Source organism: Rhipicephalus microplus, chromosome X (genome assembly GCF_043290135.1).
Source record: "Rhipicephalus microplus isolate Deutch F79 chromosome X, USDA_Rmic, whole genome shotgun sequence".
Classification (NCBI taxonomy): Eukaryota; Metazoa; Arthropoda; class Arachnida; order Ixodida; family Ixodidae; genus Rhipicephalus; species Rhipicephalus microplus.
In genome coordinates, this window is record NC_134710.1 from 80,902,517 (window position 1) to 80,928,507 (window position 25,991).

At 46.9% G+C, this 25,991-nt stretch overlaps 2 protein-coding genes across 2 annotated transcripts in view; one reads left to right on the forward strand and one right to left on the reverse strand.

The window, feature by feature from the left end:
- Mcr (macroglobulin complement-related) overlaps positions 1-25,991 on the forward strand; it is a 253,503-nt gene that overhangs the window by 25,722 nt on the left and 201,790 nt on the right. The window lies entirely within an intron of this gene.
- On the reverse strand, positions 19,192-20,487 carry LOC119176720 (uncharacterized). Its single transcript, XM_037428078.2, has 2 exons — positions 20,359-20,487; positions 19,192-20,305 (listed from the first exon to the last, which is right to left on the reverse strand). Exon 2 carries the CDS (start codon positions 20,267-20,269, stop codon positions 19,403-19,405), a length of 867 nt encoding a protein of 288 aa, XP_037283975.2. The 5' UTR covers positions 20,270-20,305; positions 20,359-20,487; the 3' UTR covers positions 19,192-19,402.

Genomic DNA, 25,991 nt, shown 5'->3' on the forward strand with positions numbered 1-25,991 from the left:
GTACGCGGGGTCGTTGATGCCGCTTTGTTCAAGACCCCCCCTCGACCCAAGTCCGGCCGCGCTACCGCTGCTGGAACTGACAGCATCTTCCAGATGACTTGTTCTCTGTATGTCAGATGGTCGATCCCAACCAGAAGCGAAATCGGAAATCGGGTACTTGGCTTCTATACAGCTTGGAAGTTTGGACGTAGCTGTGTGACGAGCTATTTCTGAAGATAAGTGTGGACGGAAGAAGAATGAGAAGCGTTTTGGTTCTTGGGCACTCCTTTCTTTTGTTTTGTAGGCCTCAATGCTGGCATCCACTGATCGCTGCTCTAATACTTCTGGTGTGGATGATGCCGCATTAATCATATGGCTTTCGTTGGCTTTCTTATTGAAGGTTATGCATTATAAGCCTTGGATCGAGGAAGGCTTCGCTCAGCTGTAGTATTTTCGTCGTGCAGTAATAGCGTTAGTGTTCGCATTTTTCCTAGGATCTACTTTCAATTATCTTGCTTTCTATAAGCTATAGCATCTCCCGTGCGTGTTGTGGTGCTGGTGTGTTTGCCGTCACAACAAGCTACACGTACGCGGGCAAATAAACTCGTGGAATAGTTGCTCCGCGTCAGGGGCGTTGCCTTACAGCTCCGCGCCCTACATGTTAGAACGCCTCACTCTGCAGATACACGGACGCGCGCGCACCAACGAATGATGATGCCGAGGAAGCACTGGGGAGGAAAGAGAAGAGTTGAGTGCGATGCGCTTGGAAGTGTGGCGGTTTCAGCGGCACCTTACCTTTGCTGTTTGCGTAGTGCGCGAGCTGACGTCATCTCCTAGCACATCGTGCGTCGCCGTCGTGTTTGCACGAGACGAGAGCCGCCGGCGCATAAAGTATGGAGCTGTGTCGAAACTGAGCACGTAGCGCCTGCCCCGTTACTCACAAAAAAGTAATAATTAATAAGTAAGAAAAACGGAAGCAAAACGAGGCGTATCGACCAGATAGACTTGTACTTCGCTAAAGCTCCGGCCGCGGTGCCTGGGTATCTTCCTGGCATAGAATTTATGTATCCCCGATTTGATCAGATATACCTACAGCTATATTTATTGGGGCGTTTACATTATTCAGAAATAATTAATTGATCTTGCTCGGTTCTAGCAGCTTGAGGAACAGCTTTCATAGAGCAAGTTGAATGCGCTAGGAAACATCCCGTTCTGAATCTTTTAACTATCGATTACGCCACAATATTATGTGTGCATTGAAACGTACGTCACTATCATACGCACACATCCTCGGTGTAGATATATGTAGAAATCACAAGGGTAGCGCAACACTTGTCGCTACAGGGCTGTGTACAACATAGCCAGTGATTCTCGGTCAAAGGGCAAATTTTTAAGAGAGGGGAATGGTGATAATTTGCTGAAATAATAATACCTCTGTAACCTCCTCGCCGTCCCACTATTCGGCGGCTTCAAATATCGCCGTTATAATATTGTACGCGACTACTCCAACAAGTGTGACTCCGCACATGGAAAGCGATGAAAAAGCAAACACGTACGAGGGTCCTTGCGAATTGACTCGACTCCAAATTGAGGCGTATATCGATTGGCAATGCATCAGTCTGTCTTCGCGTTGCGCAACAGTTTAAGTACGTGTGGCCATCGTATAGAGGGAACCGCGTTTTCCATCGGGAATAGGAGAGCGAAGAAGAAAAAAAAAGAGGGGGGGGGGGGCTTAAAACAACTGAGGAAACGACGGGTTCAGGGAGGAAGCAGATTGTGGAAGACATTAACGTTTTACTGGACGTTTTGCGAATCGATAAAAAAAAGAAACCTCGCGCCGTTGACTGATTGCTCCGTATTTTAAGCGAGAGGCTGCCACAATGAAAAGCGGACGGTTCTCCGCGCCTGATGAGCATTCCGGGCCTCCACTGGCTTGGAGAGCGAGCAGCACTTTATGAGCCGACTTGGGGAGTTTCGGCCGCACATTCTCTATATACGTCTCAACTATTCGCGCTAGCCAAACGTGGACTTTCTTTCTTTCTTTCTTTCTTTCTTTCTTTCTTTCTTTCTTTTTTTCTTTCTTTCTTTCTTTCTTTCTTTCTTTCTTTCTTCCTTTGTTTCTTTCTTTCTTTCTTTCTTTCTTGCCTTATTTATTTATTTATCTATTTATTTATTTCTCTTTGTTTCTTTCTTTCGTTCTTTCTTTCTTTCTTTCTTGCCTTATTTATTTATCTATTTATTTATTTCTCTTTGTTTTTTCCCTCCCTTCTTTCTTTCTTTCTGTCTTCCTTATTGTTTTTTGCTTCTTTGAATATGACCTTGTCTTTGTTTTTCCTGGTCTTGTTTTCTTGCCATCTTTATATTTCGCAGCCCAGACGGCGTTTCGTAAGTCTCCCCCCAAAATTACATTGCCCTCCCACGCGACGACGTCCCTCGTATATATAAAACGCTTGGTTTGTGCGCAGTTCAACTTGTCCTGATTTTATGAGTCGTTTCTCTTCGGTACGTACTCCTTTGTTTAATATTGGTTTGGCACTAGACAAAAAGAAGACAAAGACCCCCCCCTCCGCCTCCCCCCCCCCCAAAAAAAAAAAAACAGAACAAGTATATACCTTGATATACTTTGGTTGCGTTTAAAACTAGAAAATGAAGTTTCAAGAACTGCATCCGCCTACCGCGCCGAGTCTTCAATCATTATTTCGTCTGCACGTGTAGCGCTTTCTAACTTTGAAGGATTGGTCGTGAAGTTGCTGTTGTGTGGAGCTTCGCCGTGCTTTCTTTCTTTCTTTCTTTCTTTCTTTCTTTCTTTCTTTCTTTCTTTCTTTCTTTCTTTCTTTCTTTCTTTCTTTCTTTCTTTTTTCTTTCTTTCTTTCTTTCTTTCTTTCTTCGTATATTTGGGTAAAAGAAGAAAGCACATAAAAAAACGCCATGGCAAACACACTCGACTTTCTTATAATGTATGCCTTAGATCCTCAGTATTGATAGTTGAATGACGTCGGCCGATATCATCATACGTGCACGTATAGTTTTATGGTCGCATTCTTTTTATTAAGTGGTCACTAATTAATTGGTAGCTCAGTGCAAGACGGGTCGGACGTATTCGGAAAGTCTTAGTTCAACTGTAAAAGTCTTCTCTCATCAGGCTTCGGATGAGCGACTGCTATACTGCTGCTATATGCTTTGTCGAACGGAGCAAGCCTTATTGTGTAGCGATATGGGTAGAACTAGCGGCCGCACTTGACCTGTAAAATATTGGATGACCGTTCTGGACGCTGTATACCGTTCTGCTTTGAAAGTTGCTCGCTTTTTTTCGCTCATGTTCGCCTCGTAAAGAAAAGTTGGTTCTGAAATGGTTTCGGCATCTTTGTTGTTTTTCCCTGTGTGCGAGCGGTCGCTAATACTTTCAGGGATGCATACGATCGCATATCGGCTCGGTAAGTTTTCCACCCGACTCCGTTGTTCCTTCCGGCCGCCTTCTGCTAGCTCATTATTTTACGGGAACGCTCATCTTGTTTCTAAAACGGTTACTTAAGCCCAAGGGTAAGCCCTTGGGCTTACGACTCACTATAAAAGCGAAGTTGTCCCCCCATCCCTCCTGCCAAGCAATCAGCCGGTAACCAAAACAAAAATTATTTCTCACTTCTATACGCGCTTTTATCGAAGGATGATTTTTTTTTTAATCTGGACAGTTATTTTTGCATACATGAAAGGAGGACGGAAGAACTGGGAAGTTAGCCATTGCACACACGATAAAAAGATCGATCTTTTAGCAACCCGCGCCGCGACTTTTGGATTAAGGGCTTATCGCTGTAGTTATGATTCGAGGAATATAATGAATTGTTGCTAATCATCCAAATAAATAGAAAAAATATTGCTGGCTGCTGGATTCTCAACGTGTGCATTTTTGCACGAGCACCGTCTCTCTCTCTCTCTCTCTCTCTCTCTCTCTCTCTCTATATATATATATATATATATATATATATATATATATATATATATATATATATATATATATATATATATAAAGAGCTAGCTCGCCCTATAGTGAAGCTATTGGTGCTTTGTTGATATTGCAATGATCTGAGGCACCTGGTTGTGAAGCCTTATCTATTTCATCGCGCTTTTCATTGCGTCTCGAGGTGCTTGAATGATGCCCAGCGCAAGCTGGGGCGCGTCGCATTTCTACCCGGCTATCGTGGGGCTTCTTCACGGAATCTTTTCCCGCCTTGTTTTCACGGCAGCAAAAGGACGGGATAGACAGTTTTTAATAGCAGGACACCGACTTGAAAAAGAATAAGAAAAGCACGTTCTGGCTCCTCTAACGGCCTTGTTCACAATGAAGTCGAGGCCGATGTTTATGTAGATTTCAGCAAAAATACGTGTATTCAGGTTCTTGAAAACATGCATTAGGTGGCAAAATTGCCTTTGAGGCTGCCAATGCATTGCCGTTTTCAGGTTGGGAATGAAAAATCTCAAATTTCTCAAATTTTCTTCTTGCCGCCGCACCACTCAGCATAATATGCACAAATACGCAGGAACATCCAAGCTTACTAAATGTCGACAAGCCTTTGGTCGGTTTAATGTATCTTTTTATTACGTGTAAGAGAAGATACAGATACATAAGGGAAGATACAGAGGTATGAAGGAGGTGTTGAAGTGAAGGTGGATTGAGAACTTTGTGTGTGTGTGTGTGTGTGTGTGTGTGTGTGTGTGTGTGTGTGTGTGTGTGTGTGTGTGTTTACATTGCGTGTGTCTGCTTGTTTCGTCGAATTTGCTAGACATGTCTATAAATACAAATTAACGAATGCGTTTATGCGAAGAATATTTCTGTAATTAAGTGGGTACGTTTTTTGTTTTTGTTCCAGTGCAAATGCCCCGAAATTTCTCTCCTTGCACTTGGAACGTCAATGACTCACAAATAGAAAACCCACTAGCTTTTCGACAGAAAAAAATAAAGGCGCCTTGAAACGTGTTGAGATAAGATATGTGACGCTTTTGAACGCGTTACGACATATTTAAACTGAATAAGGAGTTTTATGCGCGATGTCTTCTTAATCGGGTCTACACAGACCAGGTGTTCTCAGTTTGTGTTTTCTCCTGCGTTTCTTTTTTTACTTCCAAGAGAGAAAGAGAGAGGCTGTGAGCATGACGTCACGGATCGGTTGTGTGTCGAATTTGGTATTGGTTACGCTGTTTGTATAGTAGACGGAATCGTATCACACGTTTGTTTACCACTGGTCCAGCTCAGTTCAGTTTTTCATCACTCCGCGCCGGCTCACAAATTCTTTTGGTCTCACAATGAAAGCCCACATCCTGAAGATGAGCTCCCAACAGAATTTCCGCCTGCAGCGCCCGTTCGCGCTCGCTCGGGAATTAAACTGACAGTAATTAAATTTTTTCTGGCCTTGCGCTTTGCTAGCAGCTGTCCAGCGTGCTGTAATACATTGAGAACACGCAAGCCTCTAGGAAGGCGCGCGTGAAAAACGTCTCCACTCTAGTTGCGGTCAGTGCGTGTCAGCATTTTAATCAGGCGGGTTAAAGATCGAGCGCCAAGTATATTTTAGGTGCCCAAGATGGCTTTTATCGCCTATAGCCGTGGAGTCGTTTGTTCTTGATTTCCTGTACTGTGCGCCGCTGTGAATATATATATATATATATATATATATATATATATATATATATATATATATATATATATATATATATATTACTTTTGACTGCGCTGATAAAATTAACGACCCCCCTTCCCCCAGTCTCTCCCTATTTTTCTTCATTTGCGCATGGCTCTTGTCGGTAGGATATATGTGACGTCGAACGAAGGGGCATATATATCATGGTGTAAGCATTAATTGGGCGTAGCGAAACTCATTTCACCTGTCTTAGAAATGCGCCTGTATAAAACTTACTTCTTGATGACTGTTGGAGCACTTTCTTTTCACCGAACGCATGTTACACTGGTTTTCAGCGCCAGGTGCGCCCTCCCATTCTCGCCGGCACTGTGAAGACGAAGTATCTTAAGACGTGGAGGAATTGAGGGCCGGTGATTGGCAGTTTGGGTTTACGCTAAATAAATCGATATTACTCATGAAACAAAAAAAATGTGTTGCATCGTTCAATCGTTTGATAACTGTTAATAGAACAGTGTCAGTATAACTTGAAATCACGACTTTATACTATCGACGATCGTGTTTATCAGGCTATGAGAGGGAATTTTATACGAACTTTCATATGCTGTTTGTGTGTGTGTACGTGCGCGAAAGAGAGAGAAAGAGCGAAATGTGAGTTACGTGCCGATGTTTTAAATTTAGTTCCGCGTTATTATTGATGCTCTCTCCGGTGCTATTCGGACGGATTATGACGCCCTGAGTTTTTAGAGGCCATAACATCGTGCACATACATGCGTGCCGGTTGTTTGCAGTTCATGGAAGCACACGGCGTTATAGCGCTGTCGTGCTTCTTCTATGTTAGAGCGGTACAGCGTAGGAGAGGATGTGGGGCATGCAGCTGCGTATCGCTGATCTAGTATGCCCGCCTACGGTAGACGTTGTTTTGCACTTTCTTCTTGCATTCGTGACCTACTCAGAAGCGAAATTGTTGCTGCACTGTTGCGTTGTAACGGCACATCATTGGAGGATAACATCGATTGGCACTCCAACTCGGAGGTGTAATAGAGGAGAGTGAGGTGGCCTCTATATACATATATACTCCGGTCTAGATGGCTTCGAATCTTTAGATTGCTGCAGGAGCGCGCGCCAGTTAGCAAAGCTGGACAACGGAGACACGAAAGCCCACACACTCGCGCCAACTCGCGAGTAAATGAAGAATAAGAACAGCGTGGCAAGGAAGTTGAGTCGGCGTGTAATGTAGAAATATCGCGTATTTTAAGCGGCGTCTGCGAGGGGGCACCGCTCCTGCCGTGACTCCGCGGGCAAACTTTTTGTTGTTTTGCTTTTGAGAGGGAGACGCGAGGCAAAATGGGGGCGAGCCACTTGTTCTAATTAGTGCGCGCGATAAGACGAAGGAGGGTGATGTGCATGGGCGTTTGCAAATGCAGTGCGCCGGTCTTTTTCAGACCCGTTCTTATAGCACGACAGTAACGATGGCTCACCGGTGCATTTAGCTGCGTCTGAAGCCGGAGCTGCACGGGGAAGAGGCGGTAGCTGGCCCAGTCAGGGCCACACGCAGGGGCCGTATTCGAGAAATGAAAAACGCCATGGTCCCCGCAGCAGCTGGCCATTCCTGTCTGGCGTAGATAACTTCAGGCGGACTCGTTTGATAATAAGCGTGAATGAGTTGTCAGGAGGGCGCGCGCCTGAGGCCTGCCCGCCGGAATGGATGACTCCGACCGGGGGTTGTGCCTCAGTTATCCGTAACTGCAGCAGAGGGGCCCGACGTTTTACCCGTCGTGCTGGCTGCCCCCGTGTAAATGGGCGCCTGGCGACTGCAATGACAAATGGAGCTGCGTTACGTCAGGTGAGGGGCGGCCGACCTGCCGGCCGTGTGATACGAGCGATGACTGGCCTGCCAGTGACAGGGGCACGCACCGCTGCTCCCGGTATACAAGTCGGGACTCGGGAGGCTGAGTTTTGTGTGTGTACAGTATATACCGCGTGCTCAGCGTGGATGCAAGGCTTGCTTCCGATACAGTGGCGTCGTTTTGTTTCCTCCCGACGAAAAGAGGGGATTTAGTCGTCGGAAAACGCCGCTGCTTGCAGAAGTGTGGTAATCTCGCAAGGGCCCAGCTGAAAGAAGAGGGAGAGGTCTATTGTGCCCCGTTGGATGATTCGCCGTGGAGCATGTCACGTTCCACCCCCGTTCGGATGGTCATTCGCAATGGGCATTGCCTACGTCAGCCCACGCGTGTGATTCCGGTGGCCCACATGTAGTTGTGGCGGCCGCGTTTGTTCGCCGAAGTGCCGGTGTCTCCGATGGCGTTCGCGCGCATCCGTCGGTCGTGATCGGTCCGCCGGAGGAGCCTCGTGGGAACGGGCTCCTCGCGAGGGCGTCTTCGGGTCTCGCGGCGGGCACGCTTCCTCGAACGACCGAGTGGAACGAACGACCTCCCCTGTGCGGAGTCGTGAGCGGGGTCGGCAGGTGTTTCGGCCGGCGCTTTGGCCGCAATTACGATCTCGTTGAATGGTGCGGCCATTGACGGCCGACCTTGGGCTCCGCTGGCGGCCATGTTGTGCGATGACCAGCGGAGGCTGCTGGCCTTCCGTCCGCCGCCCCCGGAATGAACGGAATTTGCTGGGCGTCACGGAGCTCGGCGGATAAAACACTTTGCCTTCCCATCCGGATCGTGAGTTCCGGGGCGCCTTCACCCACATACGTGGGCACCTGGCGGGCCTAGAAAGCGAAAGTATATTCGAGGCGTCTTCCTGTAGACGGTGCATTCCGGGAAGCAACGGTTATCGCAATTCGTGCACTCTCTGCGTGGCCCTCGATCAGTGTTTGCTGCAGTTTTATATCTTTTTGCAGTTTATGCCCTGCCATGACAGGAAACGGGGCAGCAGACGCTCTCGCACGTTGCCTTTTCTTTAATATATAAAGTGGATCCTTTAAATTTTCAGCTTTACGCATGTTGGTGCACGCGTTTTTTTTTTTTTCAGACGCTTGTTACGAGTCATGTTGCCATGCAGTATCCTATATTGTACCGCTAGCGTGGACATCAGACTGCGCTCAAATATGACTTTGATCTGAGCCAAGTTTGGGGGCCCCTGATTTTGACTTACTGTATAAGCAAGATCATATCCTCTGATTCTGCTACTATACTCGTCCCTGGTAATAGCACGAGCTGAGGGTCATTAAAGAAAGGTACTTCGTCCTCACAAGTTCCCTTAGCTGTGCTTCAGAAGTATCAATCCGCGTAATGAGCCGAACAAGTTAGCGTGTAGATCTTTAGTGGACCAGCGTTTCCGTGGTCATGCGGCCACTGTGGCCACCGGTCTGTAAGCTTTTGAACAGACCGTGTGTCATGTCACATTTGTGTCCCTATGGACTGCGTCCAGCGGTCGTGGTGCAGCAGACACTGAGGTGTTTGCAAATGCAGTGTGTCGGTTCTTGAGAGCCGTTCTTATAGCACGACAGTAACGATGGCTCACAGATGCATTTAGCTGCAAGCAAAAATTAAGGCACCGCAAACGGCTGTAGCATGTGAAAAAAAAAATTGAAAGGTGTTACGTAACTTCCGGTCGGGATCACATTGTCATTGGCGTTATACGTATTCATACGTACGAAGACAATAGAGGTGCTAAAATGGCATCTCCCTTGGCATCAAATTGCTAATCCCCACCTTTGCTGCGACATTGATTGAGCTATGTTTATATTGTCTTTTTTTTTTCGATCAAAGGGGTGAAAGGGTCTATCTAGTCCTGTTAGCTGTAACGGTATTAATTTCGCTCAATAGAGATCAGCACACTGTTCTCCACTGTATTTCTTGCGACTAGAAGAAGCGACTAAGAAATACACCGCTTCCATATTTATAGATGCACTACGTGGTCCTTCAAACCTTGAAAACGTCCGGGCTCAGTTCTTTTATCGATACGTTGACACTGCAGTGGCGAAAAAAAAAAAAAGAGCTGCTGCATGTCATATCGGTGCGAGTACGCGGGAATTTTTTGATTATTTTTTTTTTGAGCAAGGGACGAATTTTTTTATTTCGTTATCTATTGGTGCGACAATTTTGTTTGACTTCACATATATACGTTTCTATGGAAAATTCAATGGGATCTGCAATCACTTCGATGCTTTCAATGCTTCCTTTTTTTTTAATTTCGCTATATCGAGGCTTGATTATAAGGTTTCGCAAGTTTCCCCTTCCCCATTGCAGGGTCGCACTCATCCCCGGTTAACCGCCCTGCCTTTATTCCGTTATTAATCTCTCTCTCATAACGCGTTTCTCCCTGGCCTTAGGGCTACCGTATCACTGTCTTGTTGCATGAGTGATCTCGTTTGATCCATACTTCTCCGTGGGCTAGCGTTAATTTTGTACTCCATTCCATATCAGAAATAAGAAAACGATAGCGGCCATGATACGCGCTCGCTCTCGGTGTACCGCTTGAGCATGTGGCTGCAGTGTCTCGACAGATTGACGGCTGCGTCTCGTCGGCTTTAAGAAAAATTGATTTGCTGTACAAACTTGAAGGAACACAAGGGAGACAGGAAAGAGCTTAAGAAATGGGCTCAGATTGAATGGGGCAAAGAACGAAAAAGAAATAGAGGAGGGATGTTATATGAAGGGCCGAGAATTTCGCCTTCTAGCCACTCTTAACATTCCCGACTGCGCACATGGGAAGTCCACACGCAGTTTGTCACCGTTCAATAGGGTGATATCCGGAGTCTCTTATTCGCCCACAATTTTTAGAGCGCAGCTCTTGGCGCGCCAGTTCCTCGTTGAGTGGCATCGCCGTTGTCGGCGTAACCGATAGACGTGAAAAAAAAAAAATGATTTGAATGGGCTTTGAAACAGGCCTTCTGCGTGGGAGTCGAGTATTGTGCCATAAACTTTTACGCCGGTGCTTGAAACGAACTTGCAAAGCGACCATATACGGTCGTTATGTCTGGCTAAGAGTCGCGTCAATCTGGCCCCATACGGAATCAACAAAGTGCTCATAATAACTAACAGATGTGTAGCGGGTACTTCACAAAAATTGTGATTTATGGCATAGTTGATACCTTGCGGAAAGCCAAAACTTCAAACACAGTTGGCCTTGCCCCTACACGAAGCTGCGCTCCGAATTCTCATTAAAATATATCGTAATTGTCGGTGGATCTTTTTTTTTTTTTTAGCACGCGCTGTGAATACCGAAGAGTACAGTGAGAAATATACAAGTATGTAAACACGAGCATGCCCGGGAAAGTACGAAATTGCTAGAGTGCTCCCAAATGTCGTAACGGATGAGTTTTTTTTTTTTATTATTCCCAAATCACATTTGAGACAAAACTTAAAGGACGCGTGCTTCTAGTTCATCTTTCTGACAATCCATACTATGATTTTTTTTCACATGTGTCCTGCTTATTATGTGCGTTATGTTTTCACGTTATTCAACATTTTGCTTGAGTATAGCAGTGCTGCAAGATCTTCTGGTCTTGTATTCACCATAAATACGCGTTTTGTTGGCATCATCTGTTAAAAACAGAGGAAAGGCTAATCTTAATGCTGGACAACTAATTATGTTCATTGACATTATTTCCTTTTCAAAGAACACTTACAAACGCGAGGCTTTGCGAATTCGGCCCTTCGTCTGCTCCGGTATGCAACTTTCATTTCCTTTGTGAACATTCACCGCGTCACACGCGGGATACAATTGTACATCGACGAAGAGTCGGACTCCCTGTTACAGGCACAGTGCTTGTGGCAGGTTGTAAGGTGTGTAGATGTGTATCTAGTAGTGGTTCTTGAAGAAAGGAAGAAGGCACCTAATTTCTGTCTGCCTCTTGGGTGACACGGCGCAGTGGCTTGTTGGGGGATGAGATAAGAGAATAAAAGTATAGGAGGGAAAATGATAGTGGAGAGGGAAAGATATAGAAGACGGAGTACTCGTCGTCGCATACGAGTGAGAGATAGGAAAGATGGTGGGGGGACACGGTCGAAGGAGTCCGAGAACGGGGCATCACACGGCGAGAGTTATACACAGCGTCAGGAGATCGCAAAGGGCGAACCAGCCGGCGAGAGCGGCGCTGGCGTCGCAGATCGCGGGCGCCACAACCGTTCGGCACGGAATCGAGCAAGCGAGTAGACGTAACATCTACTGCGGAGGCGATGGGGTTTTTTTTCCCGGTCAGTATAGCGTGGTCCCCTGAAAAGGGACGAATAAACAGAACTGTAGGCCGTTGGGAGCGCTGTTCATGAGTGAGAGTGCGGAGCTTCTACCAACTTATTACTAAGCTTTTGTCGACAGTCGCAAGCGGTTTTCTTTTTGTCTTTTATCATTTTCTTTTTTTTTTGCATTCGGTTTACTTGCTGTTGAAGTTTCTGAGAGCGGTGAAGACACGCGAGAAAACGACGTCCTACCCCCCCCCCCCTTTTTTTTGTTAAAGTTGAAACAAAGAAATTAAACAAGAAGAAGAAGAAGAAGAAGAGGGGGACACGGACAAGATGAGTGGAATTCCCACGTGGTTGGCCAGGCTGTTTACTTCTTGGGCATTCGTCTTTTTTAACTTTCCTGCTGCGACTTTGGCGGTGCACGCCGTCGAAGCCTCCTGCAGCATTGGAGAAAAATGTTCGCGCGGAAGCAAATCTAATGTATACAGAGCAGCCGATGAAAGTGGCCTCGTCATTCCTTCTTTCTATTTTCCATTACTTGTCTTACCTCGCTCCGGCACCCCGTCCTCTCTTCTGCGCTGCTGCTTGCTATTTCGCAAGGCGATGCCTTTGCTGCGAAGCCTTTAAAAAATAAAGAAGGTAAAACAGCAAGGAATCTCGTGAAGAAGCGACAGGGGAGCGAGCCGCTCGAAGGAAATTCGCGCCCGTTGACGGCGATTTTCCTGGCCCGCGGGCGTTCGCGCTGCTCGCGTCGAAGCCTGCACACTTGTCGGTGCGCTGTCGAACTCGAGCTCCAGTGCGAGAGTCACGGCTGTGTATTCGAACCGGACTGTTGCGTTTGTAATGTAAAGCCCGTTTGCTCAAGGGCGTCACGGGATGATTAAGTTGCTTCCCCCCCCCCCCCCCCCCACCGGCGATTGCTTTATCTGCGGTAAAGATGCAGCATCTATACTAAATTGCCTTTTTGTCATTTCATCGGTATAACGTAATAGTATAGATCCCCGAAGGACGACGATTGAAGTACAGTCGGAGCGCATAAGCGACTGATGTCGGTTTTACAATGTCCCCACTTGAGTTTGGGCTTTACGGTGTAATTTTTCTTGGTAACTCCCGCTTTAACTGGAAGATCGCGCCTGTTACTCCACTCTTGTCATGCTGGAGAACAGATTTCGCATTCGCAATTTTCCTACAGCGGTATTCGCCAGCTTTTTATTCGTCGCTTCGTTACATTCTGCCTCTGGCTATATATATATATATATATATATATATATATATATATATATATATATATATATATATATATATATATATATATATATATATATATACATATACAGTGACGGGGTACTAACAGGGTCTTTGATGTAGCTGTACTCGCGCATGCCTGGGCAGTTTTTTTAATGTATGAAAGTGTGGGATTAGTGTTCAAATAAATCATTTCTTGAGTGTTCGCGCCCGCGCGCGCTGGGCCTTTTGTCTTGTCCCGTCTTAAAAAAGTATGCGCTGAACACTTTATAGCTGTCTGGTTAACTTTATGCATCATTTCTGGTTGATATGGAGCTCTATGTGGTACCGAATTCTGAGATGATTTGATTGATATGTGGGGTTTAACGCCCCAAACCACCATGTGATTATGAGAGACGCCGTAGTGGAGGACTTCGGAAATTTGAACCAGCTGGGGTTCTTTAACGTGCACCCAAATCTGAGCACACGGGCATACAACATTTCTGCCTCCATCGGAAATACAGCCGCCACAGCCGGGATTCGATCCCGCGACGTGCGGGTCAGCAGCCGAGTACCTTAGCCACTAGACCACTGCGGCGGGGCAAGTCCTGAGATGAATTCAGTTTACTAAAAAGCTTGGCTGGTGCTGCCGTGCCATTCGTCATTGAACATCTGCTGGACTCATCAATTCCGTATGCGGAAGGTTTCCGGACGAATTCATGCATCAGCCGTACATATTTTCGTGCTTGCTACTTATAAACTGTCGCTGTTCGTTAGAGGAGGAGTGATTAAAAAAAACCCACTAATTCGTGGCGTAACCGTGCTTAAAAAACAGTATCAACAATACTTCTGCATGAAAGAGTTCGCGGTCGCGTAACAAGCGTGTTCGGACGACGTGCATATCGACAGGCGCTGGAGTTAATCAGAAACGTCGATCAGGTTCTTCCATTAGTAGCAGCGTCCCGTTACACGAAGCGCGGCTCGTTGTGGTTACCTGCTCGTGTTTGCTTCTGCGTGGCGGAGCTCTTCCGACGCGTAGACGCGCACGTTTTCGTCGGAAGTTATTTCTTTCCCCGCCGGTTTCTCTCGTGCAGAGGACCTGCGAACGCGTCGGCTGTACAGGTGTTGCAGAAATGCACCAACGCCCGCGTTGCGCGCCGATGACGCGCTCTTCCTACCGCGTTGATATGTTAATGTGTTTCATTCGTCTTGTATACCGTAGCGTCGTCCTCGTATCGGTCTTTGAGTGTACCGCACCCCTTTTATCGCGTCATCGCTCGCTTGCGCGACACTAAGCAAGTGTACGCGCGTTTCAGGAAGCAAATGCAATGATATGCCATTAGCAAGTCATTTCCCCGAAATGATAAGACAGATGATTGGGCTAGTTGGTGATTGGGATATGTTGATTCCGTGAAATGGTCATAATGAAATCTGCTTCGAATTGCGAAACAGTTTTTACTGGAGCACGACAGCTGCTGGCTTATTTTTGAATCAGACGGGTTGTTCGTGGTGCGCCCGGAATATAGGTAACTTATGTCACCCCCCCCCCCCCCAGTCTCAATCATAGAAGTATATACAGCTTTGCCAAACAAAAACAAAAGAAGCTAGAGAACGTGAACTCACTGGATGTGTTTCTTTCAGACTGACTATCGGGATGTTTCTAGCTATGGTCACAATACGAAACTTTAGTTTCCTGCTTTCGTCAATGTTGGCATAAGAAATAATAAAAAGTAGAGATGGCTCCGCGGTGGACACTGCAGAACGACATCCGCGCGGAATCAGCGTTGTTTTCCGACGGCTCCAGCCACGACGATCGTAACATTCTGCTCGCTAATTCGCCATGTGTTTACACGATGGCGTATGTCGTGAATGGACGATGTGTCTCGCTGTATCAACGCGAGAGGCCGGCGATTTTTTCGGCCTCCGACGGAGGCATGCCCCGCGCAGCACGTCTACACATCACATCGCCCAGCGCGTCTCCGATCGCGTTTATTATTATTAGTTTCCCTCGATGTCTCTGTATCGCCTTCCGCGTCCGCCGTAATTTTTATTTCATTCTACTCAGAGATTCTATAGAACCCGTCGCAAGACGTGAGAAATCATTTCCGATGAAAGCTGCGGCGTTGCGTTGTGTGTGTATACAGTCGACCGCGGCGGCTGCCGCCGTGCTTCCCGTGACACGAGCAGTGCCGCATACTTGCATACATTGGCAGCTGCGAGAGAGAAGGGAAGAGCACGAAAGGCGGTACCAAGAGCGCGTTCGGTTTCGTGGCCCGTGAACGCGGTATACGCTGGAGGAGACCAGTGGGCGCGTATCGATCTGCGGCCGCTGCTCTTGGGCGCTCGCGAATCGAGCGGGCAAATTTCGTTTTCCAAATCGCCTTTGCCGCTCGTGCACTTGAGAAATGGTCTCGGTTTGTGTGCCGCCGTGCTTGACGCCGCCGGCGTATCGCGGCGCGCTCTCGAGGAGCCATTCAGCGGCGGCGATGCTCGTCGGCCGTGCGCGACAGCGCGTGCACGCGGCGCACGATGAATGACCCAAATGGTATTCGGCCACGCGAGCGCGCCCCGAATGTCAAGGCGATGACTAGAAGACGTCCCCGATTGTCGAGGCGGCTGGTTCCGGGCCGTGCCTGCCTGGTGGTCAGTGTTCACACACCGTCGCCGGTGGAGGTGGCACAGCTAGCGGTCAGGTTGGCTGCGGAAATTCACCTCTCTTGGGCTGGACTAATCATACGAAAGCATGCGAGTAAGAGAGCTTGGTACAACTTTTAAAGGAAGCTCGCTGTCTATGGCCACAGAAGGAGAGGTCGAAGAGCCGCCCGCCAAATAAAGTGTGGCAGTTTCTGTGCCGCTGTTGAGACCCTAGATTTGTACGATGTCCACATATCTTCTGATCATCGTGCCTGCTTTGCAGACTAGCTCCGATGACCATCGGTTCGGAAGCACGGGACAGGGGAACACAAGGACCGAATTCAAAAGCGTTTTTACCCCATAAGCTCACAGCTACACTCGCTTTTGCTGGCGTGTAGTTGTTCGTCGCTGCCGCCGCTGGCGTTCGTCGCAGCTATCGGGTATATTAAAAGAAGAAAACAGGGTTTGAGGTTCGAGTACAGGCTTTCTTAAAAAGCAACTGCTCGGCCGCCGAGCACTTGTTTTCCTGCGAGTGAACATGCCTGTTCTTTTTTTTTTCTTACTTCCTCCGTTTTTCAGTGAGAGGATGGAGGCTTGCATAATTATTCGGGAGAAAGACCCTATACAAGGTTCATGTATGGCGAGAAAGCGCTTTAACAGATGAAATATTGTGTTTCAGGAAGAAGTACTCATACTTGGCCTTTAAGGGGACAAAAAATCGGTGAAACTCATCAGAAATCCACCCGCTTCGGCGCCTATAAGCGGCTTGAAAAACACAAAACGAACCCGGTCCGGGAAAAAAAAACAAAAAACATCTTGCGAGCCTGATTTTTCCGCTGCGCAATAGCGGAACGCCTTTCCGTTTCTCGGGAAGCCGTACTTTGGCTGCTCTCCTAAAGTTTCCTACAATATCGCTGCTGTATAAAATATGTAAAAATCCCACTTAAACATCCGGCTGCAAATTTAAAATGACGTCCAAAGAGTCGGCGGAGATTCTCATTGACGCTGTATAGCTAACTATACCCGTGTTACACGACAGGACTTATATATAGCATTGCAAGCTATTCAACGCATAAATTCGGGCTATAGTTAAAGGGGAAGAAGTGTATACCTAAGGGCTCGTTTTTCCGTGTTTTGACACAATATTAATGAGATATAACATACAGTAATGCTAAGGAGTGTGCAGGGGAAGTTATTAGAACCAATGGAATGTAAGTAGGAAAGACCGCTGTGATAGCTCAGTGGTTAGAGCATCGAACGCGTTATTCGAAGGTCCTAGGTTCGATTCCTGCTCACGGCTGGTTATTTTTTCACCCACTTTTCTTTCTTATTTACATTCCATTGGTTCTAATAACTTCCTCTGCACATTCGTTGCCCTTACTATATATATATATATATATATATATATATATATATATATATATATATATATATATATATAAGCGTTTACTATGTCAATATTCGTTATTATTCAGAAAAAACGTGGTACCCGCTACACACTTGTAAGGAATCGTGTGCAATTTCTTGATGCTGTGCTCGACGGACGGCGATGAAGAAATATGCCGGAGGAAATCAACCACATCTATCGTATTGCCCTTGATTTCAAACTCCACAGGTGGGCTACGTACATCTGTTGGTCCATTAGGTGCTGAACTGAGTGATATTTCTTCCATTAGAAGTGTGATAATCAGGGTGAATGAACAGTGGAAGTGCCTCAGACTGGCTGGCCGACGTTTCGATAGGAGGACCTATCTTTTCGAAAGGCGCCGTGTCATCCTTGGCGTGTTAGTTTTAAAGGGGTTAGTGGTGACGTCATCTTCTGGTGGTGGCGCGTGTCCCTGTTGATAATCGCCGTCTGAAAAGGAAAAAAAGAACTATAAAGCAGAGGACTGAAGTCCTCGCTTTCCTTCAAGTCAGGTGGTAGTGATACAAAATTGTTCTCGGAGAGTGAAAAAAAAAAGCGTAAATAAAATACGCAAAGTTGGAGTGGTGTGCTGCAAAAGTGGTCTTCCGAGCCGGCAGACAGTCGCCGCGTCTGGCTACCACAAAGGGTTGCCGACGATAGCGGCGGCGTCTTTTCCCGTACACATATATACGAATAGGGCGCACAACAAGGAGGCAGTTACAAACAGGGGGAGAAGCAGGCGGCGTGCTTTTAAACGCCAAGATGTCGAAGGTAACCGATACCGAATGGGGTCTGAAAAGCCTGACGATATTTATAGCGCGAGAACAAAACGACGACACAGAGACAAGAGGGACACGAAAGACACGTGTTCTTCTTGTCTCTGTGTAGTCGTTCGGTTCTCGCGCTATAACTATCGTCATGCCATACCAACTAGCCCAAGCTGCCACACTTCTAAGTCTGAAAAGCGCGTGTTTAGTGGGGAAGGTCATTGTCAGAAAGATGACCTGCGATACAGTAGTGGTGCAGGCTCTTCTCTTCTCACAATATGTCAGAAAGATGCTTTCAGTATCCCTGTAGGTGGCCCGCCCAGCGGAATTGATTCCAGAATTTGGCGGCATGTTGGCTGACGAAAAGGGAAATTGAGAATGCTGTGAGAATAGTGATTCGCCATTAGAAATGTAAGACAGAACCTTGAAATCATTTTTGGCGATATATATTCAAATCGTGAAAGACATGTGCCTTCATACGTACTAATGGTCTTTTGCAACATCATTTACAGGCGATAAATACAAAGCAAATATCACAGCTACAGGTGCCTCACAACCTGAAGAAAAAAACTGGCACTCATGGAATTTGCTCCGAGAACTTTAACTGGCCATTTTCTTTAAAAGTTCTCGATTTTTTTCTAGTATTTTCAGCGGAATTTCTGGCGGTGATTATGGCATTAAGAAATCTGAGCCCACCAACCTTAAGTGTAGCTATTGTCACAGATTCGTCATCTTTTTGTTCAGTGCTCGCTTCTAACAGTGATTCGCCATTATGACGTACGTTCTATTTTCTGATTCCCACTCATTCAACTTTAATCAGATTGATCTGTGTTCTGAGACATAAAGAGATGAAAATGAATGGAATCGTGGGCACTCTGGCGGAAGCTGCTTTCAGTGGTCCGATACTTTCAGTTATTGCCGCATCGTAACTCTTATTACTTGACAGATTTCGAAGGCGGGCAATAATACAATACTCTGCTAAAACATTTATCACCCACCTAAACGAATATCGACTCCTCTTGTTCCCTTGGTGTACGAATTTCTGGACAACACGCAAAGAAGAAGTTATTTGTACAAAATCACCCTGTTCCAAAATTAAATTATTATATGCATAGAGCTGCTCTGGCTCCTTCCCCTCATTGCTCATTTTGTAACAAGGACGAAACAATCAATCGTGTAACCGCTTCAATTTACCGAGGAAAAACAATCTTGAAGCCGCTTTTTATCGAATGAAATTGGATTTTATAATTTCTATAATATACTTTTCTTGGAAGTCTGTTCTTCAGGTCGTCGTTACCGGGATATCTGTTCCGCTTTAGCAAAATTCTTAATCGAATCAGGATGGTTTTTTAAATTAGTAAAATTTATTTCTTGAAATTTGTAATGCAAGATATATCAATTCTAATTATTATTTTTTTAGCTAATCCCCTTGAGTGGGTGTGATCATCACCGTCTTGCCTCAAACTCTAGCGGGCAAGAGGTGTACACAGCTGTCGACCTGGTTCGGTGAAAATATTTATTGCGTAACTCAGTTGTCACACAAATTTGTGCACGCTGGCGCTCGTGCGGTGGCCGGGGCGGATCGCTGCTGCAACGTTTATCCCCAGCGAGGGACGGCTTCCCGCGCTGTCACGAGCTCCGCACCGAGTGCACGGCGTGCACCAAGAGCGCTATGGCCACGACGACGGACATGGTGCCGACCATGATGGCGACTAGCTCGCGCTGCGACCTCGCCAGGCTGGCGATGCCGGCGGCTAGAAACATGACGAAGCCGAGCCCGTAGTACTGCACGGCCACCAGCAGGGGCAGGTCGCGGCCGGCACGCGAGCCCACCAGGCCGTTCACGAAGAACATGACGCCGACGAGCGCGTACGTGAATCCCAGGTTGCAGAGGAAGAAGAACACGTCGAACACGAAGCCGCGCAGGCTGAGCGTTGTGACGATGGCGCACGAGCAGAGCACCTCCACGATGCCCAGCAAGCCGGGAGGCGTGCGGTAGTACTCGCGGTTCAGCTGCAGACGCACCGAGCTGCTGCCCAGGTTGAACTTGTTGCCTTGGCCCGATGGTGCATTCTCGGCGTGTGCCGGAGGGGGAGGCCCCATGTGGGGCGGTGGCGGTGGCGGGCCGCCGCGATGCGGTGGGCCGCCCGAATGCGGTGGTCCTCCAAAATGTCCTAAATGCGGCGATGGTCCCCCTGATTGCGATGGTGGGCCGCCGGAGTGCGGTGGGCCGCCTTGGTGCGGTGGTCCGTCGAAACGGGCTAGACCGCTAGGATGTGGTGGGCCACCAGGATGCGGTGGGCCGTCAAAGTGCGGTGGGCCACCAGGATGCGGTGGGCCGTTGAAATTCGGTGGGCCGCCAGGATGCGATGGGCCGTCATAATGCCGTGGGCCGTCATACTGCGGTGGACCGCCGTGACGCGGTGGACCTTCGGAATGTGGTGGACCGCCGTGATGGGGCTGGCTACCCTGGCTATGCTGAAGTGTCGCTTCCATGACCTCTACTCGTGCTGTCTACGACCGCTTGATGACCTGCGGGACGCGGTACTGCTGATAGTTCCCGCGAGGATCTACGGTAACCTTACCTGGAAGGTTTTGTTGGCGTTCCGATGACCCTAGCTGTTCCCGTGAGAGCTCGTGCTTGAGCCACATCCACTGCCCGTTGGCACGTGCCCTCTTGATGCCTCTGGGGATTCCTCAGATTGCAGCTTCGGCTACGCAAGGTAGAGATCAGTGGAAGCAAGTTTCCTGCTGTCCTGTCTCCACAGCACAAACTCGCTGTGCTTCGCCTTCGACAGATAACATTGTGCTCTTCAAGATGAAGGAGAACGACTCCGTGGTTTGTCTTACCTAAAATAACATTTACCAGTCTCTACGTTGCATTCTTGGCCAATCCCCCAAAGTGGGTACGTGCCATGTATATAGGATAGCAAGGCAAAGCTAACGAGTGCCTTACAGCACGTCCTGTAAGATTGCTTTATGTATTGGGTGCCTACATATATCGGCAGCTATATCACGATGTCACAAGAACCAATCGATTGGCACACGTAGAAACTACGCAAGGGAACCAATTGAAATTTCGTGTCAGCGTCTACGTATAATATACCAAAGAAGAGTTATTATTATTATTATTATTATTATTATTATTATTATTATTATTATTATTGCAGCAGTCTTTAGTTTTAAATAGTTTATTGTTCCGAACATAAGAAGCAGTGCACTAAACACGGCTGGCGTAAATAACCATCTATTCCGTGAATTTTGGAAAAGTCAACTGAGAAACTATTCGCTCAGCTTTTATCATGAATTAATGAAGGAGAACATATGCGTAAGCTTTCAGATTTATTACGACTGCATTAATGAAGATGAAGGTTTGTGCCAAATATGGCTTACTTGACGGGGTTGTTGGGCAAGTCACTTCGTACTGAAGAAAATATTAAGGACGTAACCCAAATATACGAGATAGAGAGAAAGAAGAGAGACGCCCTGTCCCATCTCCTTTGTTCTTTTGAAGCGACAGCGTCAAAGAGCTTGTTTCGCTTTCATGCCGGCGTCGGCGCGGTTGGTTGTGAGTGAATAATCATTTCGTGCGCGACAGAAAAATCGAGGTACAAGCAAATAAAATGAAATATTGTGGGACATTAGCGTGGCAAGCGGTGTTCTACCGCAGAGCCAAGTGTCTGCTTGCGTATGTATATATATATTGTGAAAATAACTTCCTTTGCTTGGAAAGACAGTGAAAGTAACCCGTGCTTTACAAACACTATTCCCTTAAGGCCACGTAGTGAGTGTATAGCAAGTTCGAAAAGATTTCATTCACTAACCCCCGTGTTCTAGAACGCGCTTTCGCTCAACGCTCCACCTTCACTTGATAAAGCTGATGGGAGCGCCATCTCCAGGCAGGGCAAGTCACTGCATATCAGTGATAAGTTGCTGCTATTCTTGAATAGCGCAGCGTCATTTTCAGCCGAGCAGCGGCGCAGTGCTCCACTCTGTCAAGTGAAGGGTGAAAGTCGAGTCGAGGAGCGTTTGTGAATACGGGGGTAAGTGTTTGAAGCACGCATGAGGGACAGCATATCGCTATTGCGTTCAACTCCTTAATGGCGAAGTTTAAAGGTCCCCCGATTTTTTTTTTCTATTTGGGTTGTATCCTTGATATTATCTCTAAATATGGCGCATCGTGCAGCTGGCAGAGCGATACGGCTGCCATGGTTGGAAAAGAAAATCTCACTGATTGTGGTTCTTTTGAGGTGCTGTGTGGTATAAAGCAAATGTTGCTTCTTGTGTGCCTGTGGGATAATTGAACATTTCTCTTCGGACATCTGACTGCCGACTTATGATGTGCTAGACGGCCGTTTATAGTTTGCCTGGTTGCATGGTGCCACGTTGCAATACTTTTCTGTCTGAATTACCAACCACTTACTTGCCGAGGCAATGAAAAAAAAACTAATTAATAATCGTCTTGCATTTGTGAGACGTCACATTTTTTTTTTCCATGTACCCACTCCACTAATGTAACATTGGATGGCCAGGTATTGTTGCTGGCACCTCAGACTTTCTTGAAGCATATAAAAACCTACCACCAAAACCTAAATTTTGCATGACAGAGTTGTGCTGCATTGTCGTAGACGCTGCGCTTTGTTTATGTTTGTAATGATCGGCAGCACAAGATTACAGCATATGGCGAATTTCGTCTCTGAAGTGCATACCGCGCCAAAGACGTCACATACCGATTTCCGGCCAGTGTATAGCAGAATGAAAAGGAATTCATAAAAGTAATAACTAGCATGAATTTTTAAGGCTGCGAGATTTCGCCGTAATAATTTTTTCCCTGTTTCTGCTGCAAAGGAAAGGTTGTGATAAAAAAAAAGTAACATTCGATGAAAATTCGCATGCCGAACTCTCACGTGCACTGTATCTGTTTGAAGTATATTTTTCGTACTACTCCAGGGATGGCACCGCTTATATTTTTTTAAATGATAGACTTTCTTGGGATACTTAATTAAATGCAGAAATTTTGCTCTGCCTGTCTGTTTGTTTGTTCGTTTGTCTGTGCCACGATTCGGCCACCCGGACAAAGTTGAAACACTTGGTGAACGCTTAGGCATGTTGACTGAACTGGTGGCTGCGTTCATGCTTGTGAACATTGTCGTTCAAAAAGCGAATATTACGTATATCTGAGGCGCAACATCAATACGTCAGTATTAGATGATGTGTTTTTTTCACTATAAAATATTTCTCACGTAATTCGAAAGAACCTAGAGTTTCTTACGTTGCGCTGAAAATACAACGCTATGCACGAAAAAGACGGCCGGCAGAAGGCTATCACCTTTTTAAGACATTTGCAGCGAAGCACGCATATACGTGCCGATTTTTTCTTTAACTTGAAGTGCGCATACCTATTGGAATTGTATACATTGTGGCTGTGTCACCTTCTCAGCTGTGTCTCTTGCACCCGCAAATAAGAAAATGTTCATCGGCATGTGCCAAATAGGGGACGCCATGCAAAGAGGGTTAATAAAGTGACGTGTTTCTTTCTTTCGTTTTTTAATTATTATTTACGTGTAATTGTGGCGTGGGCTATGCTTGCGGTTTTTCGAACCGGCCGCACTCGGTGCCGTAGTGGGATTCGCCCGCTATACGCTGTGAAACCGCATTTTGCAAGACTTTTTATCTTTCTCTCCCACTCGAGACGTGCAAATCACAGTGTTTCTCTACAGTCGTTTTGTTCTCGGCATCGCAATGGTCCCTCGTAATCGCGTGATACTACACGTGAAAACATTTCTTCCGTTTTTACCGTCGGTATACGGTTCCCCTTTCTCTCGCATTTGGACGTGTCAGGATCGTATAGTGCGCGAACCGGCTTACGCTCTGTCGGTGCAGTGGACCGGAAAGCAGCGCTTTTACTTTGGTCCATCTTCGGACGGGCCTGCTCGTCGGAACGAGCTTCATGAGAGTCGACAGCGTGCGGCCCCCGATCTTCCGGGGCCGCGCAATCAGGGGAATGCCGTCACATCGGCTTACGGAGTACCTCGGCACGCCCTCCGCGTTCGCAGGCCGAGAGAGATCGCCGCCCCGAGACGGCGACATGACGCCGATAAGAGGTGCGAAACAAAAGAAAGTGGTGCGGGCAGCAGGCGGGGCGATGCCGATAAGTGTAACGCCTTTGGCGGCTCGAGGCGAACTTCGTTCACTTCGAGGGAGGGGTGCCTTCCTGGTGTTATTTTGTTTTGTTTTTTTCGCTTTTCGTATTTATTTTCTGCAGCATTTCGTTGGAGTGCGTGGATACAGAAACGTAGAAATAGCTTGCAGCGTTTGTAGAACAAGAAAAAAAAAGTTCGAAGTGGACTGGGACTAGCGTGTTCGCTGGCCGTAATTTACACTCGCTTGACCAAGAACTTTCTTTCTTTCTTTCTTTCTTTCTTTCTTTCTTTCTTTCTTTCTTTCTTTCTTTCTTTCTTTCTTTCTTTCTTTCTTTCTTTCTTTCTTTCTTTCTTTTCCCATAGGTAGTGTTGCAAGGCCGATAATGGTGAGACAGACGCTAACTTCAATCACCTTATAGTATCGAGCTGCGTTGCTATAGACGATTTCAAGATCGCAAGCGTTGCACCCCAAAAAACTTCCGGTCACCTCACTTACCAGCTCTTAACGTCGAAACTGCACCTAGTACGGCACGTTTCGAAGCTTTTCTCAAGAGTAAGGAAAATATTATCTGTAGTTTTTCGGATGAAAGGAAGGTGCGTAAGGTTCAAGAGCATATCTTGTAATTTTTATGTAGCTCAAAAAGACGTTTATTTGAAATATTTTGTCAAAAGAGCGAAGGAAAGTACAAACTCAGCGGGCTGTTTTCTAAAGCTCTTCTAGCCACCGATGCTATTAAGGCGCCTTGGTGGGCGAAACCGGATGTAATCGAGGGCCTAGCCGTGTTGGTAAACAGAGTCTATAGCCTACTGCGCTGTATACTTGGCAGTACAGTTTAGGCAGTCAGGGTCCGCGAATAATGATAACACGATTTCACGTGCCAAGAAACTTTTTGCGCGCTGCGTACGTATTAGTTACAAATAACGGCTGCGTACGGAGGCTGTAGCCATGCACACGAGTCACTCAGACGCTGTTGAAACTGGTAAAGTGAAAATGCCTCGAAGAACTATTTCAGGGTATACACATCCGAATAGTTTCTCTTCTGGAGTTTCTCCTATTTTTCTTCTCATCGGTTTGTTTTCTCGCGTTGATCTGTGGCTGTGGCAATTTCAACCACTGCCAACAACAATAACAACGAAAAGAAAACCTGAGCCAGTGCCAAGCCCCAAGAGAAAGCTGTACGTACTGTGAAGCATTGATTCGCCTCTATTTGCCTTGTGTTTATTTTGCGTTTATTTTCTCGTTTCGCATCATCACGACATATCTCATATCCTTTTGTTATTCTTTTCTTGTATTTTTTTTTGTATTTTTTGGCGACTTTCTGTTTTAGCTTTTGTGGTCTCCGTTCTGTACTGCGTTTCACGGTTTGATGCCCTGAGTCCTGTGCGTCTTAACTCCCGACGCTGCCGCTATACTCTGGTTTGAACAGAGCTTCGGCCACGCTGGCGTTCACGGGCAGCGAGCGCTGGCGTTCCGTGCGTGCAACCTGCTCGGCTTATATATGTGCATGAAACGTTGGATCTGCGTGACGCCAACTTAAGACACAAGGCGACAACAGCGTGGCGCAGTTAGACACCTAAAGAACTATTTCATGTTTGTAAACAGAGTGTCACAAAGAAGCGCTCAAGGAAGCGCGCGCCTCCGATTCCTAATATGGTATGGTATGGATAACTTTATTGAAGTCCTGAGCATCAGTCCAGGACTGATGCTTGCTGCTCCCACGTCGGGACAGAGATGCCATGCCCCTCTGCCGCCACACGGGCCCTCTGGACAGCCCTGAGTTGGTCCGCCAGCGCGTCACTGTGCAGCATTCGCTGCCACCACTGTTCACCGTGAGAAGCCGCACCGGCCATTGCCGAGCAGCGCCAGAGCATGTGTTCAAAATCGAGCAAGCCCCCACACTTAAGTTACTTCAATAAATTGAAACCCCGCAGTCCGGATTAATTTTATTCATGACGACCGGGTTGGGTGTACGTCCGCGTCTGCAGAAGTCTTAATGTAACCACCGGCTGTGGCCTGGTAAGTCTAGAATGTGGCAAGGGGAATTCCCTGCGGTCGAAGTAATAATGTTTGGTTA

What these genes read in the sequence shown, in the direction of transcription:
- LOC119176720 (XM_037428078.2), bottom strand. Translation starts at nt 20,269, where the DNA reads ATGGAAGCGACACTTCAGCATAGCCAGGGTAGCCAGCCCCATCACGGC.